This window comes from Carica papaya, chromosome 7 (assembly GCF_054855325.1).
Source record: "Carica papaya isolate Zhongbai chromosome 7, ASM5485532v1, whole genome shotgun sequence".
Taxonomy (NCBI): Eukaryota; Viridiplantae; Streptophyta; class Magnoliopsida; order Brassicales; family Caricaceae; genus Carica; species Carica papaya.
This window is the reverse complement of record NC_142315.1, coordinates 9,834,665-9,855,161: the sequence shown is the minus strand read 5'-3', so window position 1 is coordinate 9,855,161 and position 20,497 is coordinate 9,834,665. Positions and strand designations below refer to the sequence as shown.

The 20,497-nt window shown below is 34.3% G+C and overlaps 3 protein-coding genes across 5 annotated transcripts; 2 read left to right on the top strand and 1 right to left on the bottom strand.

Annotated features, from left to right (window-relative positions):
* Positions 1-2,471: 2,471 nt before the first annotated feature.
* Positions 2,472-8,240, bottom strand: NDHU (Chaperone DnaJ-domain superfamily protein). 2 transcript variants are annotated; one of them, XM_022035045.2, is made up of 5 exons: positions 7,925-8,238; positions 7,602-7,663; positions 7,383-7,472; positions 7,164-7,304; positions 2,472-2,658 (listed from the first exon to the last, which is right to left on the bottom strand). In XM_022035045.2, exons 1-5 carry the CDS (start codon positions 8,184-8,186, stop codon positions 2,563-2,565), a joined length of 651 nt encoding a protein of 216 aa, XP_021890737.1. In that variant the 5' UTR covers positions 8,187-8,238; the 3' UTR covers positions 2,472-2,562. The 2 variants fall into 2 exon arrangements, with proteins under 2 accessions (XP_021890737.1, XP_021890738.1); XM_022035046.2 differs by lacking the exon at positions 2,472-2,658 and adding an exon at positions 3,398-3,851 and having other exon boundaries at positions 7,925-8,240.
* A 3,196-nt stretch (positions 8,241-11,436) lies between these two features.
* PEX10 (peroxin 10) lies at positions 11,437-15,409 on the top strand. 2 transcript variants are annotated; one of them, XM_088208026.1, is made up of 11 exons: positions 11,437-11,815; positions 11,995-12,026; positions 12,236-12,325; positions 12,670-12,764; positions 12,864-13,098; positions 13,403-13,472; positions 13,553-13,631; positions 13,771-13,904; positions 14,287-14,381; positions 14,654-14,745; positions 14,846-15,409. In XM_088208026.1, the coding sequence occupies exons 1-11, from the start codon at positions 11,638-11,640 to the stop codon at positions 14,946-14,948; spliced, it is 1,203 nt and encodes a 400-aa protein (XP_088064152.1). In that variant the 5' UTR covers positions 11,437-11,637; the 3' UTR covers positions 14,949-15,409. The 2 variants fall into 2 exon arrangements, with proteins under 2 accessions (XP_088064152.1, XP_021890739.2); XM_022035047.2 differs by having other exon boundaries at positions 11,454-11,815; positions 12,891-13,098.
* A 569-nt stretch (positions 15,410-15,978) lies between these two features.
* On the top strand, positions 15,979-19,758 carry LOC110809282 (small ribosomal subunit protein uS3x). Its single transcript, XM_088207825.1, has 6 exons — positions 15,979-16,138; positions 16,813-16,960; positions 17,292-17,463; positions 18,764-18,818; positions 18,919-19,050; positions 19,189-19,758. Exons 1-6 carry the CDS (start codon positions 16,109-16,111, stop codon positions 19,351-19,353), a joined length of 702 nt encoding a protein of 233 aa, XP_088063951.1. The 5' UTR covers positions 15,979-16,108; the 3' UTR covers positions 19,354-19,758.
* Positions 19,759-20,497: the final 739 nt, after the last annotated feature.

Here is a 20,497-nt window from a genome sequence, read left to right as displayed (position 1 = left end):
TTTATTTTCGCAGAACTAACAACTCATAATACAAGTTTTGCTCTATTCTTGTGTCAATAGAGACACATACGGAAACTTACCGGTTTGGATGGGGATGTTTCCCCATTTTCCTTCTCCATGAATTTTGATGTAATCCGTGAGAATTTGATCCTCCATGGCTGTCCAAGCTCCTTTCTTCATTCCATTCTTGGAGCACAACGCTTTTCTGCCCATTTCACCACCTTGCTTAATTTCTCACTTACAACATCCTTCTATTACTTAACCTGCTCATTGATCTCCTTAATATACTCTTTTGTTTTCTCATTAATTATATTGCTACCTTCAACATTAAAATATGGGTTCTTCTTGATTCCATAAATCTGACCTACATCAACTTGGAATTTTAAAAAAAGAAAATTAATCACAGTACTGAAAAATCTTTCATTATTGACCAGCTCTCACCTCCCATTAATGCCGGTGTTTTATTATCATTACTGTTATTTTTATAAAAAGCTTTGAGTTGAAAATTCATATTCTTTTCCATTGATATTAATTTTTATGATGCGAAGGAACATGAAAAAAGAAGCCAATACGAATCGTTTTGGCAAACTTAAATAATAAATATTAAGCGCTAAGTTTGATGAAATTCGTGGTGGAAAACTCAGGTCAGCGTGTTATGTACACAAAGCCAAGAATACGTGCCTTGAAGGTTGTTCAAGTTGACTATCATCACTTGCTTCAGTTCCAGGCCAGTGTAAAATACTAAGCATCAAATCCATGGCCGTGATCCCTAAGGAAACCCTTTTTTAAAATTTTAAATACATATACATATACATATATATATATATATACATATGCGTGGTAATCGTGTGCATGGATTTCCATTTTTTTTTTTAATTATAAATACACGTATATACCTATTCTGTAATTAATTAAAACCAATTATATATGTATGAGATTTTAGGTATTTTGTTTCTTCTTGGATCCAGGTTTGTTCACCATCCCAAGTTGGTTGCATTGATTATAAATATTGAGATGAGATTTATTTAAAAATAAATGCAAGATTAACAAAATTAGGATCTATTTAAATTTAAATAGAGGCAGAACAATTCTTAACTTGTATTGTTTTTAGTTGTACTTTGTTTCATTGATAAAATAAGATTCATTTAAGCAATTTTTAATTAATACCATTTGTTGAACAAGATGGAGTCAAAGGCTAAAAGAGCTTGTTGCTGCTTAAATAAGTCTCGACCCAATCTTAGATAAACTTAGGTCTAATAAGTACTGGTTTAGGCTGGATAAATACTATAAGTCTTGATTCCATATACTTTTAAGCTTATCATGATAATCTCAAAATTCATCTTTGGATGGAAAACATTCTATCTATAAGTTTCTTTTTTTTTTTTTTTTTGTATGTATGTATCCGCCCATGGTGGAAATATTAGGTTTGCTTGACAAAGATATATCTATTTGTCCACTATGGAGTAGACAAGTGTTGTTCATCCTTAATAGATACTAAAATTTGTTAGCCCTTTTAGGTTGAAACAATTAGTGAATTTTTTTAACCTTATCTTCAAACTAAAAAAAAAAAAAAAAAAAAACTGACTTGAAGATGTTTGCCCTTGATCTTGAAAACTTAAAAGCATAAGATTTTGGTAGCTCCATTCTTTGTCCTAGGAGGGTAAAAAAAAAGTTTCAAAAATACATTACATTTCACCAAATGGGGTTTTGTGCTAGAACAAAAGGCTAAGAGGATGCCTTTCAGCATATCATGATCTACAAATCATCTTTTATATATGCTTTTAAGTATGGTTTTAGACCTATCCCCCTCAAGCTTGTACATATTTGACAAGGTCCCTAGCACAAGGCTGGTGTCGCTACCTCAACTAGATTTTCTCCATCTTTGTCTACCCTTAAACATGACTACAGACCCAGGAGTTGAAGCTTCTTGTCTTTTTGTGCAGGATTTATCGAGATATCAACAGTTAAGGATACATTCGATTAAGCTAAGCTAAGTGTGAGTAACCTTCTAGGAAAAATGTTAAAGATGTCATGGCTGTTACAAAAATACATTGGAGTTGAAGAACTTGTATTTTGTTTAAATTGTTTTTCATTGCATAAATACAGCTGAAATCACCACTAAGGTTAATCCCAAAAATTCAAAAAAAAATTTGCTTTGACAATATCAGATCAGAATCATGGGAAATTACTCTTCATCCTCCTCAAAATTTTCTGCTGGTAAAAACACCTCATGCATGGGCTTTGACAATTAGGGGATGGTAGGATTTTAGCTAAATCATTTTAAAGTTTATCTAAGAAAGTAAATTTCTAAAAAAAAAAAAAAAAAAAGAGTGTAGGAACATGACTTAGCTATTTATATTCTCTTCCCTTGCAAGATAAATAAATAAATAAAATTATGATATAGATAAGAAGCCTTACCTTGCCTCGCCTTGCCTTTGTTAGATTTTTAATTCTACTGCCAATCTTCCATGTAAATATGAAAATAATCTTGGCATTATAATTTGATACTATAATTAGAATAATTGAGTATTAATCAATCTATACACACACACACAAATAATGCTAACGATTCAGGGCAATGGAAAGCGTAAAGGCTAATAATAACCAGCCGAGTGTGAAGTATCCCACTAATCTTGTTGGTCCAACGTCTTCTGGTTCCTGTCACCAAAAACCCATCTTCTGGTCATAACAAATTACAACTTCAGTACTACTTATACATTTTTTCTTCAAACTATTAGTTTTGATAGTAAAATAATGTTTTTATATATCAAAGGCAAAATTATGATAAATTCACATATATACATATATGTGTAGGCACACATACGTGCAGTACTTAACACAACGCTTAATGAAGGATTACAGCTGCCTCCTTAAATTTGTCAGGACATTCTAAAGCTTCAATATTGTAGTTTCTTTCTTCCACTACCCAGCAAAATCATCCTACTCTTTCCAAGAAATAAAACTGTGGGCGAAGCAAATTTTTCACCATGGTATTTCGGGATCTCTTTTTATCTTTGTACTGCATTTTTGCTAGTCATCAAGGTTACTCCTTCGTTCCACATATGGTGTCAACTGTTAATATCAAAAAAGTTTGAAGGCTAAAAAATGTGACCAAGCATGATAGAAGTTGTATGTTGGTCCCTTGAGTCTTTGTCTAAGTTTAACTAACATTAGGTCTAACAAGTTCTAGGCCTAGGTTGGAATAGCCTCACGTCTCCTAACCCTGTTAGGATGAAAAAACAGTGACATCCAAGTTTTACTCCAAGGAGTACACTTACTCAAATTAGTGAAAAGAAAAGAAAATACAAGCTTAAGAGAGTTCGAGAGAATGTTTTTTGCAACCTTTTATTTGGTTATCTTTATATAGTCCGGTTTCATAATATTACAAGACAAGAGCAAGTTAATGTATTAACCTCTTATTGTAATAGTTGTATCGTCCATAGTACTTGCATGGTTATGGCATCTACGTAATGTCGAAAGTGATGGTCTGGTGGTGAGTATCAAGTGTTAATAATCAGACCTTTAAAACCAGACTTTAGGGCTTTTAGTTAGGGTAGGTTTAACTGATTTCATTATACAGTGTCCTACTGGTACCTATCAGCGTCACCTATGCCAAGTCTTGCAACCTGTCAGGTCACTTGTTCCATACTTTTCCACCACTCAATGCCGCATGACGTCCCCTTTATTGGATGTATGAGTATTAAAGATTTGAAAGGAGTAGAAATGTTGGGGAAACCAATAAGAGACAACAGCATGGAGAGGACCCTCCCCAAACATCACCCGCCGAGGATCGGGGTAAGAGGAAGAAGATAGAAGATCACTGGAATAAGCAGTCATGAGGGATGTTGCACCTGTGTCAGAAAGCATAAAATTATCCTGCTATTGCTGATCATTGAACATTATCCAAATTAGATGCAGCACAAGCAGTTTGAGATCGAAACAAATAGGACATTCCTAAGCAACATGACTGAACTGAAGATAGGGTTGACAATGAATAGTAGAGAAAAGCACAGAAAAGCACAGAATTAGCAGGTGCACAGCCAAGCAAACTTGAGTCTAGAGAAGAATAGGAAGTAGCTGAACTTATTGGTGTTGATGGTTATAGGGGGATCATGGACTCACTACAAAAAGTATAAGCATCAGGGGCGTTTTATTTGCAGCAATTTAGTAAAATATTATAAGCTTTTATTTAGCCTACTCTATTGAAACAATCTCACAGCATATCAGTCTAAATGCCCCTAACACCTAAAATGTTAAAAGGCGCCAATCACTTGACCTTGGAGCTTATATAGATTTTTGCCTAAACTCAAGGCAAAAGATTTAGATTATACAATGCTATTTTCCAAAGAGAAATAAATTGAGCCAGGAAAAGAGTCAATTAACTAAAACTATGGCGAATGTAAACCATTTTACACTTGACTTATTGTAAGCATAGATGGTGTATGTGCTTATTGAGTGTCGTAAGAATTTTCTGCAGTAACCTTAGAAATGCAGAGACAGCAAAAGAGTACAGAAACAGCATTGATCCGTAAATTATGATACAGTTTCTTGAGGACTTCACTGTTTCTGCAGAAATTCAAGTTTCTTATGCTGAAACAGTGCGGTTTTTGCAAAAAGTGTTCTGCACGCAGAAACTAACATTGTGTTTTCTGCCAGAATTAGACCACTAAAAATTGCACAAGTTTGGCAGAGACAACGCTGTTTCTGTTGTTTTCAAAAAAGCCGTTCTATGGTAACAATTATTTTCTGGAAACAAAAATTTAAGGCTTTGTTATGCTTTTAACTTCTCTTTTATCTCCTTCAGCATGGAATTCATATGAGGTTACATCATGTTCTGGTCATTTGTCTCTCTACTTGTTACTAGAAACATAATTTACTGTTTGTATGGTATATATATGCACATTTTATCACGTCCATGTTAGAGTTACTATAAACAAGTTGCACATGACGAAGCTTGGATAGTTTTTTAACTCCAGTTTAAATCTTTCTATGGCTTATTTATAGGTGGGAGCTTCTGAAGTTCAGGGAAATACACACAATTGATGTTAATCATAACTCGCCTTTAATGCAAAATAATTATCATGCTTTTTTTAGATATATAACTTTGGATAAAAATTATAGAATTGGGAAATTTTACCTTGTATTTGTTGAACTTATAGATAGTTTAGCTTGCAGCAACTGAAGTCATGGATATTGTAGTTTACCCTGATACTTTGGTGGTATATCTGTTACTTTCGTGTACTGGTCCTTTATTTTTAGAGAAGCATCAACACTCTTTTTTTAAGTTCTTTTACTAGTTTGATTATTGAGTTTAATGTATTACATCGAATATTGTATGAAAATAACGATTGAAAACTATAAGAAGCAGAATTAATACACCATATAATGTGCATATATATATATATATAGCTTAAAAAAATGGCTGGTATTTTGAGGAGCAAATGTCACTATGTTACAAAGGTCATTAGCGGCATTTCCAAAACACAGATTCCACTCTAGGTTGAGAATAACCAGTTTTTCACGAAAAGACCTGACGTGGCAAAGATTAAGAGAAGCAGCATTTGCATCCTAGAAATGCCACTAAAGAACAACAATTCCAGGGTTTTGGATCAAAGCACTGCAAACAAGTGCCATTTTGAGCCGACTTATGATAGTGATGATAAGGCTTTTAGTGGCTATATCGTACACCCTAAATCATTCCTGTGGTGACTACAACCAACATGAGAGTGGTTGTTGTGGTCAAGTCATGCTCATGCCCTCGATCTCTGTTTAAGTATTGCTAGCCACATTTAATGGGATCCATACTGGTAAATTTGGGGTTGAGAGGAACCATTTGAGAAGGCAGCTATAGGATCAATAGAAGAGAGGTTTCCGGTGTTTTGCAAGTGTCATTTCTTGACGGAATAATATCGTCCTCAGATTGACAAGAGATGGAAGAAGTTAGCTGGAAGTTACAGTAATAATTGTGTTCTCAGAGTCCATAGATAAGCCTTCAAGAATTCGCAAAACAAGATCCTCTTCCAAAAGATCATGTCCGATGGAGACCAAGCAGTTATAAAGGGATTTTAATTTCTACAAGTAACCATCAACAGGAAGATCATTATTTAGGCATTATAAAACTCATTTTAAATGGAGGGAGGCAGGGCTGGATCATGGAAAAAAATTTCAATTTCCTTCAAAACTTGGCGAGTGGCAAGGGTTTTGTTTGGTTTCAGAAGACAACAGAGTATGTCGAATGAGATGGTGGCTTGTCTCCACCAAGAGAACTAGGGAATCAACTTGACGTCAAAGAAGAACATTTTGGCATGAATTAAGACTTCCTCTAGATCACCTTTGATCATGAGAGGAGGATAAATGCCAGGACCATCAATGATTTACGACTCCTTTATGTGTGAAAAGGAGAAGAAATAGATTTCCAAACAATAAAGTTGATGAACTTGAGAGTCTCTTAACATAGGTCTTTATGTTTGAGACCCATAGGAAGGATTAAGTACTTTTGGAAGAACAAGGGTGAGAGAGAAGGAATGGAAATGAAAGAGGAAATTTTGTAGAAAAGAAAAAAAAAAACCACCTGGACTGCTTTAATACCAGGTAAAAAATTAAGGCAAATTAATTGCATGTTCTGTTTATCTTGTCAATGGCATACACACACACACACACACACACACACACACAACAGATTCCAAATTTGGGTGGTCGATAAGAAAGAACAGATATTAAATACAATAATATTGCATTTGATTTAAACTCATTCTACTTCTATTTAACTTCTAGATTTTAATTATTTGATACGTATAATCTACTCATACTTTACATATTTAATAAATAACTGAATCAAATTCACTGATATCCTCAATCCCACAACCATCAATTTGTATTCCCACATAGTAAGAAATGAATTACAAAATAACTAACTTGAATTGAACATGAAATTTATTACAATGTTTTATTCAAATTTCTGTCCTATTTGTATTGTATTCTTATTCTTATTCTTATTCCTAGATCTGGAATTTGGACTAAACTCAATATAAATACATTCCTAATCTACATTTGAACAACATAAGAAACAAGAGTCACTCCCAATATATATATATATCGTTAAAAGCAATAAATATTATAAAATTTTCTTAATTTGAAAGAGGCAGGGAAAATAGGTTGCAGACCTGGGGGGGAGGAGGTTGAGTAGGAGTTTGAGTGATGTCTATCTCGAAGGGCCAAACATATCTATCAGGCGCTTCGCTCCGGGCCAGGCTCCAATCATACATTCTTCTTTCCTCAACCGATGACAAAATCGAATGTGATTCCTGCAATGTCAACACCTCATTACGCATAAAACCAAATTTCCACAAACAACAAAACCAGAGTGATTAGGAGATGCTAACATTCAAAAGTTCCATTTCCTTTTGGACCTCTTCTTCCTCCAATCCTCGATTCATTACCTCCTCAATGTTTTTCCTATAAGCATCTGCAATCTGCTTTCAATAATTTTTCAAGTAAGAAAATAATATCATATATAGACAGATTGAATAGAAGTGAGGATCAAGTTTCTCACCGTTTAAATAATACAAACAACGAAAATTAAAATAATTAAAAAGGTATGCCTGATCATAGGAGCATCCTCTCAGAAGCCCAAGTCTACCATAATGATCTACATCTGTTATTGCTGCATTCTAATACAAAATTGCATTACTTCGTATCTATACAATTTCAACGAATCCAACGCTAAATATAGCAAATTAAAATCTCCCACATATATACACACATTGAAAGTATATTTACTTGAATTCTGTCTAAAACTAATTCTTTGAAAATTTTAACTAGGTTGAAAGCAGTATAACTACTCATCAAAACTATAAGATCTTTAAAAAATATAATAATAATAATCTAAATGAAAAAAAAAAAAGAAAAAATAAGAAAAGAAAACCTATGCCACGTAAAGCGCGTTCGACATTGAGAGCAGAAATCAAAGACGGGGTTCCTTGAGGAGTTTCAATTGGGCTCTGAGATTCCACATCTGCGGATTCAGTCTGAGCGGATGATGCATTTGCATCCACCGAGTTGCTCACAGAAAAGCTACGTCTATTCGTTGCCAAGAAAATGGATTGCTTTGGGAATGTGTTTGGATTGTGAAAAAACCAGGTTTTACGGCAACTGCATATGGTGACTGTCGAGGATATCGCAGCCATTTTGCTGCCTTTCTGCTCTTCACTTTTCTTTCTTTTACTTCTTTTAATTTTAATTTAATTTTATTAATATTTTGTGATGACGTTTCTCAACCTTATGAAAGTTATCATCCAAGAAATTTTCGGCTGCGGACACGTGTACCGTACGAATAATTTTACTAATTTATTTTTAAATGGGCAAATGAAGTTTATTAATAATACATTATAAAAAATTATTTATCATTTTAATTATTGATTCAAAAAAAATTGGGAAAATGATTCAAAATTATTTCTCAAAATGCACTTACATTTATCACATAATGAATTTTACGTGTTGACAACTTCCTCTATTGTCCTTTCTACCAAAATTTGAGGTAGTTTATATCGAGAAGACCAAGCTGTAATAACTTAATAAAATCTATCAATAATCTAGTACGGAAAAAATTATGATGTTGAAGAGAGGGAAGTATTTAATTCATTAATTAAGAGTAGTGTATCACCATTGAAGAAAGATTATAATGGTTGATTGGATGTGACAAGCATCAAGTGGATTGGTTTGGGTCTTAAAATAATGCATAAACATTACCTATCGTACACTTGAAATCATATCTAGTAATTAAGAACTCTAAATGTGTATGTCAGTAAGGATATTCATTACTCCATAATTGTAACATGTCAAATGTTAATTAAGGTATAAAAGTATCAGATACATAAATAGATTACGAGTGCATGATAGATAATTATATGCAGCAGAATAAATTATTACAAATCTCTTATCAAAATATATAAGTTCTAATTACATATATAATTGAGGTCATAAGTGGTAACAAAATATAAAATATCAAAATACAAAAATGGTCATTTCTTTCACTATGTGAATGGACTCATTAGAGTACGAGATAAGTCATTCACTTAAAGTTTGTGGATCCAAGGGATCTTCATAAACTTCAAGAGGTATGTTAACAATCGGTTCTTCACTATCTTTCTCATCTGGGAGGGACATGGAAAGGGTGAGTTCTATATACTCGTTAAGAAAAATAGTATTTAAATAACATTATAAAATTTTTAAAGTGAATAATTACATCATCAACACTTACCATCAGGAGTCACATTAGAGTCTTTTTTTAATTTATAAAAATAATTTGTTTATTAAAAAAATATCATATTCATCATGTTATAGTCATAATAATCAAATCAATCATATTGATAATTGAAAAAATTAAATAAATTATAAAATACTCAGATTTTCGTGTCATATTCCGCAAAATCATTCTGACTTTCAGCTACTGAGGGATACGGATTTTCGACTACTTATGTGAAATAACCAGATTAGAGATAACAACAATTTTTGGCTTGATAAACCAACAACACATTTACGGCTTGTCAAATTAAACAATCTATGACCACAGTCGTATCAACCACAGTAGTTTTATCAAATAGTCTATAGTCACGATAGTACTTCGCCAAATGTGATCTCTAATAGATAATTCGCATCGCCTCTCTTATCAGATGGTACAACGTCATCTATAGGGAGCGGTTTTCTCATATCTTTTCAAACTAGATGGGGGAGGGAAAAAACAGAAATTTCTCAGAAATAAAAAGTCTAATAAAACACTTGATGCATTATGCATGTCAATACATATACTTATCTTTCATAAATTTCATACTTAATCTCCCTTTTCATATTTTAGTAATTGATCACAAAAATTATATTATTTAAAATTATATACAAATCATTAACTGCATATATGATCATATAACATGTTTTATTAAGTAAAACTTATTTCATTTGAACATTTAAACATAATCATGCAAATCATAAGTTTAAGTTTCATAATTTTAAATATAGAAATGCTTCTTAAATTGTTTAAAAATAAATATTAAATTTCTTATCGAAATCTCGAAGTTTTTCCCACACATTTTTTCTTCTTCTCGTCTCCTTCTCTCTTTATATCACACACTCTCTCTTTTTACTCTTAGAAGATGGAAGAATGAAATGAAAGTGATGAGGAAATGAGAAGGGAGAGGTCCCTATTTATAAAAAATGAGGACCGTTAGATTTGCATAAAGTAGTGAAATCTGGTGAAGAGAGAAAAGTCAATAAGAAAAGAAGTGATGCAGCGACTGACAGATGTGATCCACTGACGAATGATGTGACGCGACGCCAGTGAGAAAAATAAAGGCACGCCTCTCAAATGACGATAACACATTGCTTAAGACGGCGCGTACTGCCTGAGGCAATAACACACTGCCCTAGTTAGCCGCGCACATGACCTACAATGTGCAGGGTGCTGCGCACAGGCCTACTATGCAGATAGTGTGCACACAAGATGCACGATGGGACGCACGCGCATACCGGCCTTGCACCCCACGTGCGCGATGTGTGATGCTCGCGCAGACAGGTCTTTTCTCGCAAGTGTTTTCTTGTATTATAATAATCATAGTGGATTAGATCATATAAAAAATTAAACTAAGTGAGATATATGATCAGATCAAAGATTAAACTGGACCAGTCGTATTTCAATATCATATCCAACATATTTAGTTTAGTTCAATTTTGTTAAATATATAATTTTTTTCTTTTTCGAACTATAATGTTCAATTAAAAAATAATTAATAAAATCAATAAATTCATTAATTATGATTATTCATCAAATTCACAATTAATGTAATATACAACAAATAATAAATTAATAAATATTAATTCATCGTTAAGATTTTTTATTTTTTAAATTTAAGTGTTGATTAGAGTTAAAATAAAATTTTTGTACAGAAGATTGGGTCAAACTATATTTTGTTTGGTTTGATCCAATTAATTTTTCAGTTCATACCAAAATTTGAATACTTTTAAAGTTAGATCAATATTTTCTCTTTCTCTAACATCCAACTCTCTCCTTTAATCATATTTATCAAAGAAGATAAGTCCCAAGTCAATAACTTAATGACTTGGGACTTAAGGCCATTTGCTTTGTATTGATTTTTTTTATATAACTAATGCAAAAGCTCCTTGAACTTCATCTAAGACCGCCTATAGCTCAGAGTCATATTGGTTGCTGACTTTGTTATTGCAGGGTTTTTAGGGCTACTTGACAATACGTCGAGATGAGATAGTAATAGAATGGGAGGGGGGGGGGGGGGGGGGGAGAAGATAACAAAGAAGATGAAGAAGATGAGACAAAGGATAGAGTAGGGAAGGATGGTGATTAACTAATATATGCTAAATTAAACTGTTAACTGAAAGGTTTATTTTAAATAAATCATAGTTATAATAATATCTTATACATTTTAATAAAAAAATATAAATTCAAATAGAAATTAGATTTTATTTTTCGTTATCCAGCTACTTTCCCCGACTATATTAATGGCGAGTAAAATATGTTCTGGGTTTTAGCATTGAAAATCTACAATTCTTTACAGGCGCTACAAGATTACAGCTTTCAGAGATAGAGAGAGGGAGAGAAGAATATAGGGAGATATGGGGCAACCGGGTTCGGGAGACCCGGGACCCAGCGGAGAACCGGGCTCTAACACCGACGAGCTACGGCGGTTTCCGTTGGCCGCCCAGCCCGAAATAATGAGAGCAGCAGAGAAAGATGATCAGTACGCCTCTTTCGTCTACGATGCCTGCCGTGACGCCTTTCGCCATCTCTTTGGTACTTTTTCTCCCTTGTTTCTATCTCAGCTCTTACTTTCTCTAATTTAATTTTAAATCAAATTCCTTCCAAGTTCAACACTTTTGAGTTATTTGGTTGATTTTTAACTGCAAGAAAGTTCGGCTATGGATTGACTCCGTTCTTGTCATTTTAATCGTCTAACGCTTCAATGGTTTTAGGTACAAGACTCGCTGTAGCTTACCAGAACGAGGTTAGTTCACTTCTAGTCATTTTTGTGCAAATAAACCCGACTGAAACTTGTCAACTCTTGATCACAGTTTTAGTTTTTGGTTTAGAGTATCATCAATTAACAACATAGAAGCAGTGCAGTATTCTTTTCAATCTTTTGCTGAGTGTTATGGTTTGTTGCAATAGTAATTTATTTATTTATTTATTTATTTTGGGATATCCTTCTTGTAGACAAAGCTTCTTGGTCAGATGCTTTATTATGTCTTGACTACGGGATCAGGGCAGCAGACACTCGGGGAAGAATACTGTGATATAACTCAGGTATCCATGCTCCAATGTCAATTTCAGTCATAGTTTGAATTTGATACAGATTATGGCTTTAGTTTCTTCTTCTGCATGCAAGTTGCATAAGACTAGGAGAGATTATGTTTGTACTTTACATAAAGCACCTCTTTGGCTCTAGTATTGATAAAACAATATAAATAATCTCATTTGATTAAGAGTAGATTCTGATAATCCTCAAATAATGCGAGCTCCTTCAATGGTTGTTGAAGTTTCAATGCAGTATATGTGTCTGAGAGAAGTGCATTGGACCTGTTGAAATTTTCTCGGCTATATTTTGCTTCTTTGTTTTTTGTTTGTGATGGGTTATCCATCTTTTTTAGGTAGCAGGACCTTATGGACTTTCCCCAACACCTGCAAGGCGTGCTCTCTTCATTTTGTATCAGACTGCTGTGCCTTATATTGCAGAAAGAATTAGGTGCCTGGCATTTTTATGCTTTTCTCAACATTTTGATATTTCATTTATCTATAATTGCCTAATTGATAGTAAGTTAATGTATCTTTATCTGAATTCAAGGAAATTTAGGAAGTTTTCTTTTCACAGCTCTAGAGTTGCCTCCCATGGCATCCTTCTCGCAGAAGCTCATACTGGTGAGTTCTACTCGGGCAATGCACCAGAATGGAGCAGTCATGTTCAATCTCCCACAATAATTGATATTCCATCACCATCTGCATCAAGAGCTTCTGCATTACAGAGGTTCAAAGAGAAGTGGAAGACACTATGGCTCTCTGCAGTTCGGAGATGGCCAGCGGTATAATATCATTAAGTTATAATGCTTATGAGTTTTTTCTTTAGTTGACTGATAAATTCTGGACTGAGCATGTGTTTCCTGGAATAAGCTCCTTCATGTCTTCTCTTTCCTACTTTGAAATGGATTATTACTTCTACTTATTTAATTTTAAAATAATTTGAGTGATATATGATATATTTTTCTTTAGCTTCCACATCTCCCCCTTTTATCTTATGGTGTTTTTGCATTACAATAGCACTGCATATATTACTAGGAAATCTTGTAGAAGCTTCTTTAAAAATTTCCTTGTGGCTGTTATGTTCAGGTTCTCCCTGTTGCTCGTGAACTATTACAATTGATTCTTCGTGCTAACCTCATGTTCTTCTACTTTGAAGGTAATTTATGAAAGCAAGTCTATTGCAAGCTATGATGAAGGCTTAAAATGTTTCTTTTCTGAGATTCTTTCTATCTGCAGGGCTATATTATCATCTTTCAAAACGTGCTTCTGGCATTCGTTACGTATTCATTGGGAAACCATCAAATCAAAGGCCCAGGTTTGGTTTTCGCTTCCCACATGTGGTTGTTAGTGTGGTTTCTCCTATTTAAATGTTCAGTGCACAGTGCATGTAAGTTTCTCAGTGCTTATAGATACCAGTGGAGTCTTTGATCTCTTTTTATTGGCTTCTGAAGCAGATACCAAATTCTGGGCATTTTTCTTTTAATTCAGCTCTGTATCATTGCTGCTGAAGGTTTGCGGCGTAGCAATTTATCATCTATTGCTACTTCAGTTCATCATGCATCATTAGGATCAAATCAAACTTCATCAGGTTGACAGTTTTAAACTCATTCTATGTTGCTTCAAATTCTTTGTGACTGGCTGGATCATGTGGCTACTTTGAAGATGGAAACTGACTCTTTATGTGTGAATAGCATGTTATCAAAAAGAATTTGCATTCAGGTTATCGGTTGTAGTTGTTGATTGGAGCTAAACATAAATTCCATTCACGGGCTTCATGATGACAGATGTTGACTAATAGAACTCATAATCAGATAATCAAAATTTCACCTTGTTAATCGTTAAACAAAGTGTTCTCAGGCTCATGAAAAGAGGATTCTCAGATGAAGTTACTTAAATAATATTTTTATTTGGTTCACGTAAGATTGATTCACTATACTATTTGACCACAGTTTCTCCCAACAAATTTGTAGGGCGAGGTTTGCCAGTCTTGAATGAAGAAGGCAATTTGATACCTATAGAAGCTGAAAAGGGGACCTGGATCCCTGATTCCTCATCATCTTTGGAGGTATGACATGTTTCTTATATCAAAATTCTTAGTAATGCAATACTTAGAAGCTATGGGTTAAGTAAACTAGGAAGATAGTAGAGAGCAAAAATGAGAGAGATTGCCGTGCCATCCGTGTGATATAATATACAATCCTGAATAACCTTCCTTCAAATGTTACCGGTTTAAATTAGATAGAAATTTTCACATTTTCTCTGCTGCTTTATTTTCAACTCCCTTCTCCCCTTTCTCCTGTTGGTATGAAACTTGGTACCTATTTTCTATATTTTCAGGCTCAAGCTGCAGGTGGAGTCAGCAAATGCACGCTCTGCCTGAGCAGCCGTCAACATCCAACAGCTACCCCATGTGGTCACGTATTCTGCTGGTATAGTCCCTGATTTCGTCTTTTGCTTGGCCATATCATCCATGAACACAAATTTTTTCATAAAGCCATCTTTGACTTTCTCGGGTTTCTATCCATGAAGGAACTGCATTATGGAATGGTGCAATGAGAAGCCTGAATGCCCTCTCTGCCGTAGTTCCATAACTCATTCAAGCCTCGTTTGCTTATACCATTCTGACTTCTAGCAAGTGGTGCATGGAAAACTCATTGAGTATCTCAGGCTGCTCGTTAAGAGAAGAAAAGAACAACCAAAAACAAGCAACTTGTGCCTCTCAAGGGGAAACACCTTGGACTTGGTTACAGTTGAATCTTGTGAAAAAAGGATTGGAATATGGAGTCCTCTACTTGATCATGGTTGTCATAGTTGCATCTGATTCTTTTTGCCTGTGAATGTCGCGTAGGTCTTGTATATGAGATCAGTATAAGCATGCTGTGATCACCATGTATTTTTGAAACAAATAATGCATTCAGGTTATAGGATTAGGAATGTAACAATTTTCTTTGTAGATTCAGAAACCCTCTCTTGCAATTTTTCTTTTTTTTTCTTGATATCCAGGGAGCTGGAAATGATGCTTTATGCCTTGATGTGATGAGATGGTGTAGCCATAATTTTTTGAAGGAACAATACAATCCGTCATAATTTCTATATGGAATCTTATTTAGTACTTTTCTTTATTTTTCATAATTTATTTATCATTATCATTGTCATAATTTTTTTATTTATTTATTTTTAATTTTTTAACTCATTTATTATTGGTACTTTATTTTATTATTATTATTATTTGCCATGAGAAGTTTTAATCTTCACTTGTGTGTATCTGGAATTTGACTTGTTTTTACATTATATTTTGTGTTATTTGTACTGGCTGAGTAAAAGAATTCACAAAATATATATTTTATTTAATAAAGAAAAAAAGAGATGGAGAAAATAAGCAATAGAATTTGAAAATTTTTAAGATGTTATTTTTTAGTCGTTCTTAAAAAATTATTTTCATTTGTTGATTAATTGTTTTATAAGAACACATATTCTACATAATTTCATGCATAAATATATTGTAAAATTTATATAAATTTAGAAAATAAAAAAATATTTTAATTTATGGAAGATAATTTTGAGGTTAAAACTTTTGGTTCATTTTATCTTTTAATTAACTGTAAGCCCAAACTTTAGACGCCTATCTTTTAGCCCAACTAACCTGTTAGTTCTCGTCCGATATATTTTATATATGCATATATTTTACATTTATATGGCCGCCGTCACAGAGCACTAGGGTTTCCTTGAGTAGCCAAGCGCCGAAGAAATCATCCGTGATTTCTTGCTGTTACCTGTTGATCACCCCGAAACATGGCGACTCAGATTAGCAAGAAGCGCAAAGTAAGTCTCTCTCTAACTCACAGTTTCGCCTTTTTCGTTCTCTGCAACGCGCGGGAAAGATATACGGAAAGTGAAAAAGGAAAGTTCTGTCGTATCATTCAGTTATGTCTTTGTTCAAATTTAACTTAGCATGTCTGTTCAAATTCAAATTCAGTTATGAAATCTAAACAAACAAGACAAGAAAAAATCTTCATTGTATGCTTTGCAAGTATGCCCAGTGTAAATTGGCCAATATATGACTTAATTTAGTACAAAAAAGAGTTTGCGGTTTGGTAAATAGTCGGGAACCAATTTGTTTCCTTCTTTATAGTCTTTCTCAAAAGCCAGAGGCTTGGTCTTTATTATTGTGCGGCAATTTTCTGTTTTTGTTCTAAGAGGAAACCGAATCTAATGTGTAGGTTATGAGAACATAGAAGGGAAATAGCCTGAGAAGTTGTTGGGTCGTATTTTTGAGTAACAAGCGGTTGTCAAAAGAACAAATAAAAAAAAAATTTAAGACTCGTTCTTTGAACTAAATCCAATGTCGGTGTTAGATGCTAGTTTTTTTTTATATTTCAATTGTTGGGTTCTGCTGATTGTAGTATTTGGATAACATTCGAGTTACTATAAGTGAATATCATTTATATACTGTTATGCTCCTGATATGCTCATTTGTTGACGTTCCTTTGAGACAGTTTGTGGCTGATGGAGTCTTCTTTGCTGAGCTAAATGAAGTACTGACTAGGGAGCTTGCGGAGGATGGATACTCCGGGGTTGAAGTCAGGGTTACTCCAATGCGCACTGAGATAATCATTAGGGCAACCCGTACTCAGAATGTTCTTGGTAAATATTTAGTTGGGATCTTTTGGTCTATGCGTCAGATGCTATTATTGTTCTATGGGGCAATCTGAAAATTTGAGGTTTTCTTTTTCTTTCATTTATACTCGGTTTCTTTGTGGCCTATCTATATGCTGAGACAGTCTAGTTTTGTCGGGCACTGGAAATAAAAATTTTGGAGATACATCAAATTTTCAAAACTTAATTGTTCTCCGTGGTTTAGTGTCAGATATTTGAGGTTATGGTTTAATTCTCATATTAGGTCTTCTGATTGATCAGGGGGAGGATTAGAGTGGTCTATTTTTTTTAATGTGGATAAATAATCTGCTTCTTTCAGGCGATAAGGGAAGAAGGATTAGGGAGCTGACTTCTCTTGTTCAGAAAAGGTTCAAATTTCCTGAAAACAGTGTTGAGCTTTACGCTGAGAAAGTAAACAACAGAGGCCTCTGTGCCATTGCGCAGGCGGAGTCCCTGCGTTATAAGCTCCTTGGAGGTCTTGCTGTTCGGAGGTAAATGAGACTAGTATCTCCCAGTACCATTTTCTCTCGTATATGTCACTGATTTGCTACATCTATTGAGGGGATGGATTTGCCACTTCTAATTATTTTTTTCATCACACCATCTTTGTTTCTTGTTGGCTGTCGATATTCTCTTTCATGACCTTTTAATTGTTGGTTTCTGGAACAAGCTAATATGTTATTGTTTGCACTGAAATTTCCTTGCTTTATGTCATCTTTACAGCGAGTTGGTTAACCATAAATACCTGTCTCGTGTCTGAGGATGACTATAAGTATTCTTCCATCTGTTCATAATGCAAGGATTATTGTTATATTCCTTGCAATGGGAAATTTGATGGTAAATGCCTGTTGTCACAAATTTTTAAGTTTTTGTCTTGTGGTCTGGTGGTGAAATCAAACTACCGTATTGGAAAATTCCTCTTTTACACAATTAATGTCAATTGTGCATTCCCAATTTCTTACTACCCAATTGATTGCATTCTGCCAAATATTATGTGTGATGACAAATATGTGGATAAGAACAACTATAGCATTTACCTAAATTTTTTTTAAAGTTCATAGCACATTTTTTATCTGCTTGTTTAACTTTGGTCCTCGCAGGCCTTGAGTTACAGCATCGTTATGGCCCTTACTCTTGCTTTGATAGTCATGGGGGTTTCATTTCAATGCTTATAGAAAATTCTTGGAGGTTGTCAGGCTTCCTGTGCTTCTCTTTAATGTGCTTGGAGTTTGGAATATTCTCCCACATTCTCACATTTTATTTCTTTCTTGGTTGTTTGTTGATGGATGCTAACATTTTTCCAGTGATGTGAATTTTTAGCTTGTAATTGCTGATGTTGGAAATTAGTGTTGTCCCAATTGGCCTTGAGTTAGAGCATTGTTATAGCCCTTACCCTTGCTTTAATGGTCATGGGGGTTTCATTTCAATGCTTATAGAAAATTCTTGGAGGTTGTCAGGCTTTCTGTGCTTCTCTTTAATGTGCCTGGAGTTTGGAATATTCTCTCACATTTTTACTTCTGTTTCTTTTTTGGTATTGTGGTTGTGCGATGTATCTTTTTACTCTAATGTCAATCTTTGGCTTGCAATTGCTCATGTTACCACTTAGTCTGCTTTACAGTGGCTATCTGACACGAGCATTGTTAATTATCTGCTTGTTAAGGCACAGTTTCTTACTCATGGAGTCTTTTTTTAGCACATTTATCTAATCGGTGCTCCAAAGTTAAGCTTAACATGCTTTATTTCAAAGTGGACCGTTGAAACTAAGGAATTATTGATTTTCTTAATTTTCAGGGCTTGCTATGGTGTCTTGAGATTCATCATGGAGAGTGGGGCAAAGGGATGTGAGGTATGTCGCAAGACCTTCTGTTTTGTTATAAGTATGTGGAATGTGCATACATAAGTTAAACTTCGCTTTAGATGTTCAATTTTCCTGTATATTCATGCAGGTCATTGTGAGTGGAAAGCTCCGGGCTCAGCGTGCTAAGTCAATGAAGTTCAAGGATGGGTACATGATTTCATCTGGTCAACCTGTCAAAGAATATATTGACTCAGCTGTGAGGCATGTTCTTCTTAGGCAGGTAGGGTGACAAATATGATCTTTGCTTATTTACATTTCTCAGTGGCGAGATTAGTGCATGTCTAGTATGCTGTGCTTCGAATTTAAACCTGAAAGAGAATATATTAATTGATTCTTTGGTACCCTAATTGTTCAACAGGGTGTTCTTGGTATTAAGGTTAAGATCATGCTTGATTGGGATCCAAAGGGTAAGCAAGGCCCAACGACACCATTGCCTGACCTAGTAACCATCCACCCTCCTAAGGAAGAAGAGGAATTCATTCCACCAGCGCCGGCAACGAACATTGAGATCCAAGTAGAATAAGAGCTCAGTTGTCGATGTTGGTTTACATCAATGTAGTAGTACTACTACTACCGTAACATTTTTTTCCTTTTTTTTTTTTCAGTCCATCAGGGTAGAAAAATATTACAAGAGTGTCTTAAGTTGTGTTTTAACCAGTTGTTTTTTTTCTTCAAATGGAGTAAAATGTGGTAATGGCTTTGGTGCTTTTCATCATCAATCCCCATTTTGGGGAAGAAATCTGGGCTGTTCTATACACGAGTTCTTGCATTTTGGTTCCTAGAAGGTTTTGCCATTTCTTTTCTAGATTTGAAGCGGGTGAGCAGACTGTTTTTTGAGTTATAGTTTGTATTTGAAGAGCTTTATTAGTTGGATTTGAGCCACATTTAAATTAAACAAGTTGAATTAAATTGTTCTTTTGGGTAGAAACTAATTTAATTTTTTTATTAGGAACTCCATATAATATCTTAACTAAGGTATTCCTAGAATTTCACTTTTGTGTTCTTTTCCAAATGCATTTGTGTATATACATATATTATGAAGAATTTCTTCTTCAATGCTTCTTATTGGATGTCAGATTATTCATTTAATGTTAGATATGCAAAAGTTTTTAGTTTTTAAAATGGACTGAACAAGTTGTATTGTACGTTATTCACTTAATGTTCTAAATACCAAATTGTTAATTTTGGCATTTACGTTAATTCTTTTGGGCGCTCTATCAATCCACCGGTACCTCTCGTCGGCAGTTACTCCCATCACGGTGGTCGGAAAGAGAGGAGGGAGGAGATTATTGGCGAGAAAGGTTAAGTAAGTGCCTGAGGGGATAGTTGTTTTGTTTTTTTAAAAAAGAATTTTATGTCATCAAAGCAATCATCACGTAATTAAAAGTTGGTTTCCCTTTTGAAGTTTTAGGAAACCCTGCGACTCTCCACTTTCCCTTTTGGTTTGAATTAAAAAGAAATTAACTAAGGAGAAGATATTTTGAAGGTAGAAGTGGTATTGGGTGTGATTTTTTTTTTAAAGGTGAAGATGAAGGAAGAAGCTGCACGTGTTGGAAGACACACCATCACTATTTTTACTTTCCTCTTTTGTTCCCTTCATTCATTTTTTTTTCCATTTTTCATTTTTATAAAATAATATAATGAATAGTGGGTAGCACAAAGCACGC